Genomic DNA, 13,550 nt, shown 5'->3' with positions numbered 1-13,550 from the left:
TCATGAAAATACTGTATAAAACAGAAAGTAACAATGAGGTATCAAGCATGAGCTAGACCAGAAGTGTCAAGAATGAACATAGAACGCAAAGTCAGAGCACTGATGAGAGCTTAAGTGAAAATAGTGTGAGAGGTACAAAACTGGGTTACAGACCTGAAAAGCTAAGGAAAGACAAGGGAGGAGATTCCAGGATTCAGGCTTAAGAAGAGATGGAAATGATCTACATATATGAAGCTAGAAAAAAGTCACAAAGGTTGGCTCCTTCTGTAAAGTGGGGACCAGAAGAAAAACTTTGCCTACCAGGTCAGTGGAACAGCAAAGAGTATACAGTTACCGGTGGGAAAATAATCATCTATGGAAATCATTAGGTTCATGAGATACACAGAATTCTAAGCACAGAGATTCATATAAATATTGATCCAGAAACAACAAATGTATTTGGTCCCTGCACAAACTCAAAGCTGATCTGAATAAGACTTCCAAGAAAAGCAGTCCCACAGAAGATGAGCTCATTATTAAAAATTACAAATCATGTAAGAAAAATCCTTAAGAGAAAAAGCTAAAAGTTAACAAAAATCTGGAGAACTAATATTGTAAAAACTGGAAATAACTGAACTGTATTAAAGGACATTTACACAGAAATAACAGAAGTTCTCTTAATATAAGGGCATGTATCAAATTCTCCAGATGAATCGACATCCTTTTTCTCCCTTCCAGTAACTTTAGTGATGCTCAAGGCATACTGAAATATGGCAACTAGGAGGCAACTGTAGAAGACTATACTGGGCTGTCAAACCAACATCCATACTCCTACCCTCCTGTCTTCTTCCTTCCAAAAGTTTTCATGTATTCAATCCTTCCACAGTGTGACTCAAAGATAAAGACCCTTTCTCCAGACCTCAGGGGTAGATAGATACTAATTAAAACAATGCAAAAATGGTAAGCCCCTTTTCTCTTCCCAATCATTAGGCATGTAATTCAGGCTGGCCACATGAATTTGAAGGGAAGCCTATTATGGGAGGAGAGAGGAGAAGACTTCTGAGAAAGCTGTTCTTATATCTAAGGAGGAGTCTCAAGAGCACCTAGAAATGGTGGCATCATCTTGATAATAGCCTGAAGATATAATCAACATACAGTCTAAGGCCAGTATATTCAGTCAATGGATAATTTTAAACATTTCTATATTAAACTTAGCTATTTTTGCACCTCTTTGGCTTACTTTTTATAGACTATGTTTTCTTACTACAGTGTAATACTGTGAAATCAACACTGAGTACTCTCCCAATTTCATGAAAAGAAACCACCACACCTTGGATAGATTAAGGAGATTAAGGAGAAAAGCTCAGGAAACCAAAAGACTTTTATAATACACAAGGATGTACCCTACTCATACTGGCCATTTATTTTTAAAGATTTTATTTATTTATTTGAGAGTGAACAAGACAGAGCACGAGCAGGGGGAGGGGCTATGGGAGAGGGAGAAGCTGGATCCCTGCTGAGCAGCAGGGATCCTGATGTGTGGCTCAATCCTAGGACCCTGGGATCATGACCTGAGCTAAGGGCATAATCTACCAAGGTTACTGAGCCACCCAGGCACCTCCATTTTTATACTCACCCATGGAACCCTATGCTTCATTTTACAAAAAAACTGTGTTTAGGTCTATGAGCTCTGTGAAGGTAAGGAATTGGCAAGATTTAGGCAGGTTTCTCTATAGCCGATATGATTTGGTGTGAACTGTGAGAATAAAGTGTAACCACAAAAGGAAGAATTATGAAGAAAGCATTTAAGACAGAAGAATGCTTTTAGCAAAAGCACTGGGAAGGAGAATATAAAATAACTATGAATAGTTAGATGTTTCTGGAGAATGAATATAAAAAGTATAAAAGGATACATAGCCAGAAATTTATCTAGGGACAAAATTACAAAGGTTTGATTGAAATATGGGCCTTCTAAAGGTTTGTAAACGGAAGTACAACATAATCAGATTAATGTTATCATTGAAAGTAGGAACTGGTTATAAATAAATGTTTCAAATAGAAGCCTGGATATTAGAAAGGTCATGATAGTATTTAATCTGTTTCATATTTAATTTAGTGATATATCAGGATTACACTGCTCACTCCCAAAGATAAAAAAAGATCAAAGTAACATGAGACTTTATTATATTTCATGTTATGGGAAATGGAACCATGATATGAAATTAATAATTCTAATGTCTGCCTTTCAACAAAAAAAGAATAGTGAATAGAAATCTTGATTATTTTTAACATATAAATAATATCCATAAACATATCTGAATCAAATACATTTTTATGACAGAAGAGAATCATCTTATTTTCACCACCTTGCTCTTTTTACAATCTTAAACCCCAGCTCCAGATTTAACCATTTCATAATTCTGAGTGCTGCAAATGTTTTATACTTGAGCTAAGAAAAAGCAAACACAAAGAAAAAGAAACGAGATGGGCAGCCGGGGTGGCTCTGCGGTTTAGTGCCGCCTTCAGCCCAGGGCCTGATCCTGGAGACCAGGGATCGAGTACCATGTCAGGCTCCCTGCATGGAGCCTGCTTCTCCCTCTGCCTGTCTCTCCATCTCTCTTTCTTTTTTTCTCTCTCTCTCCTCTCTGTGTCTCTCATGAATAAAAAAATCTTAAAAAAAAAAGAGAGCAAAACAAAACTCCAAAATCCCCAAAAACGCAAAAAACAAACAAACAAAAAAACAAGAAATAATCAAAGAAAAGGTAAGTTATATGAGGTAGATGTACCCAAAGACAAAGGAATATCAAAAAAGACTGCTATATATTTGTGGGTACGCTGAACTTGAAAGGTAACACCAAACATGATGCCAGATTCCTGAATTGGGAGATATATTCTGGTAAGTCCACTCCAGATGTGTACACTACCACCTGTGAAACTAAAGCTTAATTTCAAGACCAGAAGTATTTGCTATCTCTAGTAGCTAATAACCAGCCACTTTGCTCTAAAAAGCAACAGTATCTCTAATAAGAAACTGCATGACCACAAATAAACAGAAAGAATAACTTCATTCTAGGCGGAAAATTATACCAGTGTTGATGGGGTATTATAAGAATATCACTATGTGGAAGAAAAGACAAAGAAGAAAAAGAGTGAGTCCAGCCACAATTACTTTCACACACACAGCAAGATATTCTGTTAAAATGAGAGGTTCAACTTTTTTCCCTCTGAGAAGGACTTATGTGTAAAATTGATGTGTATATCACACATATTTTCCATATCAACAGTTCCTAGCCAAATTAGCATCTTATATTTAATTTCCTAAATTATTAAACCAGAGAGAAAAGGTGAACTCTGGGCCTAAACAATATTCAATGTGTTGTAAAGACCAAACATGTAAAAAAAGACAAACACAAAGGCTTTTTAAAAAAAGTTATTTGGCTTTATATTCTCTTAAAATACTTACTTTCACTTTGAAGATAAAAATAATTCAGTACAATTCAAAAAATATTTACTGAGTGCCAGTTATATGTTGGGTACTAGGCACAGATTCAAGATGAGCAACACTTCTAAATGTCAGGTGTCCGGAGGAAGGAAATAAAGCTTGCAAATAAATGACTGTAACACAATGGGGTAAATCCTATAGAAACATATATGTAATAGATATTTATCATTTGAAAGTTCTATACAAAATATTTTTCACATAAACATCTTTTATCTTTGACAATTATTTTCATTTTCTTAGTGGTGTCTTTTGAAGAACAGTTGCTTTTAATTTTGGTCAAATCCAGTTCATCAATATTTTCTTTTGTGGTTAACATATTTTATATACCAAGAAATCTTTGTCTACTCCAAAGTTCCCAATTTGCCAGGTTTGCCAGGTTAAGACCTGGCAAATTAGTTGGCATATATAGAAAAAATTTTTTCTTCTCATACTCTACTTAAAAGACAACTATTTTTTTTAAATGCATTTATTAATGAGAGAGAGAGAGAGAGAGAGAGAGAGAGAGGCAGAGACACAGGCAGAGGGAGAAGCAGGCTCCATGCAGGAAGCCTGACGTGGGACTCGATCCCGGGTCTCCAGGATCATGCCCTGGGCTGAAGGCAGAGCTAAACCACTGAGCCACCTGGGCTGCCCTCTCCCCAGTATTTTAAAAGATGTTCCATTTTCTTCTGATCTCCAATGTTTTTGATAAGAACTCAGCTATCATGTTTTCTATGTAGTATGTCGTTTTCTCCTTGCTGCTTTTGTTTTTCTCCTTATGTTTTGTTTCCACAATTGAATTACAAGGTCAACAGATGTGGTTTTCTTTCTATTTATCCTGCTAGGTTTCACTAAGTTTCTGGGATCTGTAAATACATGTGTGTTATTTCTAAAAGATTTTTATTTTATTATTTTTTAAGATTTTATTTATTTATTCATGAGAGACACAGAAAGAGAGAGAGAGAGAGAGAGGCAGAGACACAGGCAGAGGGAGAAGCAGGCTCCATGCAGGGAGCCTGATGTGGGACTCGATCCCGGGTCTCCAGGATCATGCCCCGGGCCGAAGGCAGGCGCTAAACCGCTGAGCCACCCAGGGATCCCCTCTAAAAGATTTTTAGAGCAGTTATAAGGTTTATAAAAAAATTGATAAGGAGATACACAGATTTCCTATAGACTTCCTTATATTTATGTATTTGGAATCAAATTAGAGAAATACTTCAGCCATTATTTTTTCAAAATTTTTTTCTGCCTCTTTCTTACTCTTTTATCTTTTTTGTGTGTAGTTATCTGTATGTTAGTATATCTCTACGGCTCCATTCATTGTGTAACACTCCTCATTCTCCCCATTCTTCAAATTGACTATCTACTGATCTCTTTTAAAATTTATGGACTGTTTTCAGCTCTAGTCTGTTACTAGGACCATTCAATGAACTTTTCATTAAATTTCAGTTTCCAAATTTCTACTTCTCAGTAGTTTTCCTTAGTTGGCTAAGATTTCCTGTATCATCGATAAGGCATTTTCTTTTAAGTTCTTGACACATATTTATAATAGTGACTTTAAAGTCTTTATCTGTTAAATATGATTCTTAGGACTTCTTGGAGTTGATGTCTACTGCATGCTTTTCTTCATTAGGAGTTATATGTTACTGTTTCTTTCCATGTCTGACAAATTTTGAAACCCAATACAGTATGTTGTAGTTGATACACTGTAAAGGCTCTGGATTCTGTTATGTTATTCTGAAGAGCACTAATTTTTATTCCAGTAGGTAATTTTTTTTTTTTTTAAGATTTTGTTTATTCATGAGAGACACAGAGAGGCACAAAGACATAGGCAGAGGGAGAAACAGGCTCCCTGTGGTGAGCCTGGTGTCGAACTTGATCCCAGGATCCTGGGATCATGACCCGGGCCGAAGGTGGATACTCAACCACTGGGTCAACCAGGTGTCCCTATTCTAGTAGGTAATTTAGTTAATAGCTGACCTCCTTGTACTTTTGTAGTCTTACATTTATCCTTTGTTAGTCTGATCTGCTGAAAGCTCAGGGTACTTCCCAAACCTCTCTTGATAAGACTTATCCTCCAAATTCAATCTTCCCTGACTTTCTTGGAACTTTAAGTTTTGTTGGTCTGGCTCTACAGCAGGCTTTATCGTAGGTCATGATCCCTATTCTTAAAACCTAGCTTTCTGTTACTTCAGCAAGATGCCAGAAGTTTTAACAAGCATTTTGCCACTCTGAATGGACTGGAACTTCAAATTCCCTAGCACTACTCTACCTTTAGTATCACAATTCCACTTTCATCCCCATAGTGGTTAGTCTCTGGTAAACCCTGGGTAGTCTCCTGTCAATGTGCAGCCTAGTCCTCAGCCAAGAAATCATGGACATCTGACTCCCAACTTCTTTTCAGTATACTGTTTATTCATAAGTTATTTCCAAGATTTACTCAGAGCATTTACAACTACAGAATCAAGACATCTCAGAAGGTCACTCAAAGAACTATACAATTTTTAAATGATAGAGATATTAGAGATTTAAGAAACCCTTTCATTTCTGAATAAAAGAACTGCAGACCTAAGAAGTTAAGTACAGAGTGGATCTTCCATTCTGAATATCTTGCTTTGCAAATATTCAGCTTCACTAATTTCAGAGGGTTTCCATTACTTTACCTCATTTGATCCTCACAACAATATCATGAGGTGGGTCTAAGTATTACTATACCGGTTTTATATAATGTAAGCAAACTGGTTCAAATGTAAATACATTCTTTGCTGCAGGGAGCATCTTTGATACTCCTACTTGGATCTTCTAAGGAAAATCTTATGGTTAAATGGATGGATTACTACCATCTACATCCAAAGCTCAACAGAAATTTTATCCATTCACAGAATGAGTAATTACCTCTACGGTACTTTCTGAGGGCATTGTAAAGGAAGGTCTTGAAAGGAAAAGTTCGCTTTGTTTTAACTCCCAAACCAAAAAAGTTCTCATCCTGGTATATTATATAACAGATTTTCTCAAAATGATATTGCAATTAGGTTAAGGCTTACCTAGCTGCATCAGTTAGCTCTTTAGCTGATACATTCCCACACCTCCAGTAGAGAAGAAAATGAAAAGAAGTAGGACAATAATCCTATTCCTTTCCTCTTTGGGAGAAAGAAGATAACCTATATTCTTGATTTCATCCTTGCACAGTACGGACATTCTTACACACAAACCACATATATTGATGGGGCAGAGAAAGCAAAATAAAACCTGAAAAAGAAAGGTACTTTGGGGCCCTTCATCTGAAATGTTTTATTTGCTACGTAGAGATTATTCCAGCCATTTGAGGGTCTTTACATGAAAAGATGATTAAAAAGAATGATTTTTTGAAGAATACGGTTTCTTCTATTTGGAAAGTATATGTGGCTCTAAATGGCTAAAAGGTAGATTAAAGTTTTAAGGGAGGAGAAAGGCATGGGATTATTTGCAATTGATTCCAATTCAGGTTTCAAGAAAATAAAAAGGTTTGAGAAAAACATAATACACATGCCGTATCTCTTGTGAAAAGCAGAGATCATGGTCAAAGTTTAGGAGCAGAAAGGGGTAAAAAATTCTAACAATTACTATATTTAATTCATTTCTTCCATTGTTCTATAACAACTCAGAGCCCCAAGTAAACTATTAGTCTAATAAGGGAAGATGCTAGTAACAGTTAAGATCACACATTCTATAAGGTGGATACATAAGCGAGCTGGAGATAATGGTAGAAAAAAGGGGGCAGAATCAAGGAGTTAAGCAAGACTAGAAAGGAAGACCCTAAGTCCCAAGGGATAGTTGATATAGACACAAACTCTGCTCTGTGTCTATACAAAGGACCAGTTCCACCAGTGTTACTTGTTTATAGTTATGCTATATAGCATACTTTGTTTTCTTTTTCAAGTATAGGAATTTTAAAAATTAATTTATATGATTTCCTACAGAATATTTAAAATTTAATATTTTAGGCTTCCAAGTTCACTATAAGACCTTTATTATATGTCTACTGCCTCTAATAAGGGCATTTGATGGAGGTATAAATAAATGTGGCTTTGCAAAAAGTATATAAGTTCTTATGTAACTTAGAAAACACCTCAATTTGTTACTAGGGTATAACTGTTCCTAGGATATATTTGTATAACTTTTTAATTTTCTGGTTAATTTGGAAGGTTGTCATAAATCCTTAGTTGGGATTTCTTTTCTTTTTTTGTTTTTTTAAAGATTTTTAAGGGATCCCTGGGTGGCTCAGCGGTTCAGTGCCTGCCTTTGGCCCAGGGCATGATCCTGGAGTCCTGGGATCGAGTCCCGTGTTGGGCTCCCAGCGTGGAGCCTGCTTCTCCCTCTGCCTGTGTCTCTGTCTCTCTCTGTGTTTATCATAAAATAAAATAAAATAAAATAAAATAAAATAAAATAAAATAAAATAAAATAAAATAAAATAAAATAAAATAAATAAAATAATAAAATAAAATAAAATAAAATAATTATTTATTTATTCATGAGAGACAGAGAGAGAGAGAGAGAGAGGGGCAGAGACACAGAGGAAGAAGCAGGCTCCATACCAGGATCCGGCCGGACATGGGACTCGACGCTGGGTCTCCAGGATCAAATCCTGGGCTGAAGGTGGTGCTAAACCGCTGAGCCACCCAGCTGCTCAGGATTTCTTTCTTTCTTTCTTTTTTTTTTTTTTTTTTAATATCAGTAACTTTAAAATAAATTTCAAAATGAAATACTACAGGATATCAGAAGATAAAATAATTTAAAATACAGACTCTTTGGGCACCTGGGTGGCTCAGTTGGTTAAGTGTCTGCCTTCAGCTTGGGTCATGATCCCAGGGTCCTAGGTTGGAGCTCAGCATTGGGCTCCCTGTTCCTGCTTCTCCCTCTCCTTTTGCCCCTCCTCCCATTAGTGTTTGCTCTCTTGCTCTTTCTTGCACTCTCTCAAATAAATCTGAAAAAAAAAAAAATACAGACTCATTTTAACTATTCAAGGTGTAACAGATTGACATCTAACCTATACTATCCCCAAATAGCCTGAACTTTTTCAAGTAATCATTTTCAACTGCTTTCTTAATTCTAAACATATTCTATTTTTCTTAGAAGATTCTTTAAATTTCAGAATTTAGATTATATTCCTGGACTCTCCTAGGTACACATGAAAATTTACTGTTTCGTGAAGTTAGAACTTTCTTTAGCCAAAAGGCATCTCAAGAGTATATAATTTAGCCCACAGAGGATTTGAAATCTTTGCCAACTTTACTAGTGGAATGCTACTTAACAAAAAGTTCTGGAATCTCAAAGAAACAAAAGAGCTCTTCCATCACTTTCTCAAACATACTTGTTTTCAGGATAGTGAAATTCATAGCTTCATAAAAATTTTTATTAAGCATGAAAAATGAGTCTTTTTATTCATAGTGCCAACATAGGGTGGGATGGCAGTAGGAGTGTGAATGCAAGGCAGTGGAGAATGAACCAGCTATTCTAGAAATTGTACTACTCAAACTCATGACCTGAATTGATACTTAAAATTTACTATGGTTATTATAACTGTTATTTTATTATTTTGTCCCCTTCTCCAATACACCCTTTCTTTCTTAGGGAAGGAGAGTAATATAAAAGTGGAATAAGAAAATAATGGCTAACAAAACCACAGCATAAGGAAAGGAAGAACCAACATGGGATCTGCCAATAAAAATGTTCCTTTGAGAATGGCTAATCAACTCAAGCATTTCTACTGACTAACATGCTACCAAGTGAACAGTTTCACAGGTCTTCAAACGCAGGATCACCATTTGTTTGTTGCAGATGCTCAAAAATTACAATTATAAATGGTAGGGTTAGAGAAAAATGATTAGGTCATTCCTTTTGGTCTGACTTGGTCAGGATTATTGCAGAAAACTAGACTATTCCAGTGCTTTGCTAAAACAAAGTCTGTATTTTTTAGATATATAGGTCAGTTCTGCCTTTTCCTCGGGGAGACTTTTCTTATTCTAGATTCTTTAAATATGCATGTTTCATTTCTCTTGCAGAGTGCATTCCTCCCATATTTCTTCAACATTTCAAATTATCTGGTTAAAATGAAAAATTCCTTTTACTTATTCAATTATCCATAATTAAACAATGTAAACATTTAAAATATGGCAGGTTCTGCCATGATTAGAGTGAAGAATCTGGTCGTCACAGTCAATATCCAAAAGAAAGATAATATCTTTTTCCATTGTAATTTATTTTATTGTCATGAAAATTCTATGAAGCAGAAATAATTATTACTATTTTAAAAATGAGCAGACTGAGGCAGAGAGTGGTTAAAGAACTTGCTGAAGTCACAGAGCTAATAAATTCAGATTCAGGCTCTTTTATTCCAGGAAGTATGTTCCTACTAATTGTCATAAGTAACTAGAGGCAGGTATCACATACAACTAGTTGGAAGGAATAAACCCTTACAAATTAACAAAAGAATGAAGTGAATTCTGAGCAAACTGTAGAAATTGAGAACCCCCAACTGAGGACAGTTATAATAACAATAGTAAATTTTAAGTATCAATTCAGGTCATGAGTTTGAGTAGTACAATTTCTAGAATAGCTGGTTCATTCTCCACTGCCTTGCATTCACACTCCAATGCCAGCTCACCCTATGTTGGCACTATGAATAAAAAGACTCATTTTTCATGCTTAATAAAAATTTTTATGAAACTATGATTTTCATAGAACTTGCTCAACCTATGGAAAATAGGTACAGAATATAGCAGAAGAAAGACTATTCTCTTGTTCAGTTTCATAGTGAAAAGGAATCGAAAGGGATTGTATTAGAACCCACAATATATCATTCATAGTATTTTGTGTATAATTAAGTTTAGGTTACAGTTTTCAATGGAGGTTTTATGAATCATTACTTTTTTATTTGTATGGCATACTTTGGAAATCTACATTTTTTAAAAAACAGGGAATTTAATTCACTGTTCCAGAGGTAAAAATAAGGTAAAAACTGTTCCTTCTTTGACTTGGTAGTGCCATGTGGGTTGGCCTACAGGGCAGTGCAAACAGAGAGGGCCAGTTAAAGAATGACCACTCTCTCAACAGATTATCTAGGTAGAGGATTATTTCTAAAGTGCTGAGATAACTTATTAAAAGAAAGGTATTAAATGACCACTTTACTAAGATATGAAACTGAAAGACAGGAACAAGGGGAAATTTAAAAGGAAATTAAAGCAAGGACTACTTTTAAAACTTTATGTTGCTAAATCTGTATGACATAAAACTTGTGAAAAATAGAACTAAGAACATCATGGTGCCACAGAATATATTCTGAGCAACTGAAGAAAGTGATTTGAGAGACAAGGTCATCTATCAGAGCCAGATTTTAGCACTTTATTTCTAAAACTTTCGTTTAATATTTACTAAATTTCTACACTACTTACAAATTTCTCTTACATACTTGAATAATTTATCCCATGCCTTGTGTGAGTGCTTGATGTCACCAAAAATAGTTTTGCTAATTGTAGTAGTCTTCAGAAATGTAATCTCTGACCTGGTTGGAAAGGGAAGTCCCAATAGAGTGTAGCACTGTGATACCAAAAAGGAAAAACAATTACACACAACTCCCTTTCCATGGCTTGAAGTCAAGCATTCGTTTAAAACTTCTTCCATATCTTCCCAAAGTTCTAACGATAAAGGAAAATTCCCACACAAATACAGCACTATTCTGTTATACACAGATACTTGTACTTAGCAGGAAAGATGTGACAGGTAAAAATCAAAATATTGGTGCATGGAGAAAACAAAACAAAACTTATCAATACTGTGACTTTAGTGAGGGAGGCCTGTTTCTGCTTCAGAACATCACATGGGGATACTTTATTTTCCACAACATGATATCCATCCTTCTTCCATTTTCTTAAATCCTCTGGGCTCTGATTTAATTTGCTTCTCAGCTCTGTCCCCTACCGTGTTTTAGGAATGGTTCCCAGACCTCTCCCATTCAAATAATTTTGCTTTATCACTCAAAAGTTAACTCTACTACTCCATTTCCAAAATATCAAGCTTTTAATTTCACCTACCAGTGACAAAAAACTTGTCTTACACCTCTTTCACTAACTGCACATATTAACAAATTTTATCCTGATGATACTCAGAACACTAATTTCTCCCTATTTTTCCAGCATATAAATTTATTTCTGGCTTCACATACTCATCACTTCCAAGAGTAGATCATCTGTAATGCTTTTCCAAAAGGTTAGAATCTCTTAACCTTGCACTGTGGCCTAATAATCTATACATGCAGGTGACAACTCAACAACTGCTTCCTTCCTCTGTTCTTAGGTAGCTGTCAGGATATCACATGTGCCATGAAAACAACTCACACTAAGGTATCATGGCAAGATCCTCTTCTAGTCTGTAATCTGGGAACTCAACATTTATTGATAGTTCAAAGCAGTAGAAAAGAAAAGGTGATGTTAGCCTGAAGCACTACCTGAGCTGAGAAGTCTGGTTATTCTAAGTCAGAGAGACTCAGTATTTATGCAGAGAAGAAACTAATAGAAAGTGAGCAGAGATTATATGAGAGAAAACTAACAGATGAAGATTGCAGAGAAGAGGACCTGTGCTTCAAATATGTGGTAGAGATCAGAAGCTAGCCTTATGATGGAGAGAGAATATTTCTTCTGAAACTGAAGAAAAGACAACAAAAATATAGATAACTGCTAAAGTAAAGAAGGGTCACTGAGCTATCCCAGGATAAATCTGTCTTCATAAAACCTGAGGCAGGATAATTATGTAGGGTTGAGAGCTGGGCATGGTGCCACAATAAAGAAAAAGCAGCATCTATTATGGACTAGCTGACCTGCATATGCTCACAACAGATTATCTCAGGGAGCTACAAGATGTGGGACTAGTGGGAAAATGATGTACAGCAAGCTTCTACTAATATTGACAATTTGTAAAAACTGACTAGAGAGTGTAGCAAAACATTAATTGTTACATATGGGGAATATGTACATAGGGTCTCATTATACTACTCTCTCTACTTTTGCATACCTTTGAAGTGTTTATAAGAAAAAATGCTTTAAAAAAAGTGCCTCGCTATCACACGGTCTCAGGACCAACAGTCATGTCCCTCACTAAGCTCAACAATATGGCTGAACTTTCCATAAGATTTTAAAAATTTCAGAGATGCAATTGGATATAGTTATACACACACACACACACACACACACACACACACACACACTCACACAAACTCTCCCTCACTTGGATTTCAAAATTCAATAAAGAGGCAAAAATAATTCTATTTGACCAGAATTTGTTCCAAATTTGTTCTAAGGAGTGAGAAATACAAATCTGCATTAAAATTAAGCTAAATGTTTTGGTGATAATAAACTGGGTCAGATGATAAAAACAATGAGAAAAAGATTTTCTACTAAGCACATGCTTAAAAAATAAGATTATAAACACTTACTTCATCTCCAGAACTTCCTCTAAGTGTTTCCTTCTCTCTGCCCGAAGATTGGTCAAATGAGTTTCCTTTTCTGCTAGAGACTGTTGAGTGGAGGACAGCTTTGCTTTCATGGACTCCAGTTCTTGCTTTACTTTCTCCATGGCCATCAGTAATTCCTCCACCTATGATAAGTATAGAAAAGAGAAAAACTGAGCATTTTGATCAATTAAAGACAGAGGAGCTAGGTAATGGGCAAAGATTAAAAGCGCATACACACATCAAAAATCCTGTACTCTTCTTGCTGGATCAAACATATATATCAAGACAATACACCAGATAAAGAAATAAAATGGCCTTCCCACCACTATAATTCTTCTCAGGTTATGCCAAAAAGAACTTCATTTCCTTGTTGATAAACACAAGTGCATGAAGGGCATCAGTTCAAGAAGTCACACTTTGCTATAGTCTGCCCCTTTTAGAGAATTTATTTGGAAATGGTTGACAAATTTCCATGGAAATAACAACATAACACACATAAAAACATAAGGAACAAAATCATAGTAAATATCTCTATAAGGATTTTAGGAAATAAAAAACATAAACTTGACTAATAACATTCAACATAAACACAAAGAAGTAATTTTC

General features: G+C 35.5%; 1 protein-coding gene across 18 annotated transcripts in view; it reads right to left on the bottom strand.

Annotated features, from left to right (window-relative positions):
- ERC1 (ELKS/RAB6-interacting/CAST family member 1) overlaps nucleotides 1–13,550 on the bottom strand; it is a 539,401-nt gene that overhangs the window by 247,559 nt on the left and 278,292 nt on the right. For 17 of the 18 annotated variants that reach the window (XM_049102528.1, XM_049102532.1, XM_049102526.1 and 14 more), the window contains one exon: nucleotides 12,927–13,087. In XM_049102528.1, the coding sequence (XP_048958485.1) occupies nucleotides 12,927–13,087 (161 nt within the window). Of the gene's footprint in view, nucleotides 1–5,854; nucleotides 8,424–12,926; nucleotides 13,088–13,550 lie in introns of those variants that run through there. The other variant, XM_049102538.1, reaches the window with a different exon arrangement.

The sequence above is a fragment of the Canis lupus genome, chromosome 27, assembly GCF_003254725.2.
Source record: "Canis lupus dingo isolate Sandy chromosome 27, ASM325472v2, whole genome shotgun sequence".
NCBI classification, from domain to species: Eukaryota; Metazoa; Chordata; class Mammalia; order Carnivora; family Canidae; genus Canis; species Canis lupus.
Note: the sequence above shows the minus strand (reverse complement) of the source record. Positions and strands in the feature narration are given on the sequence as shown.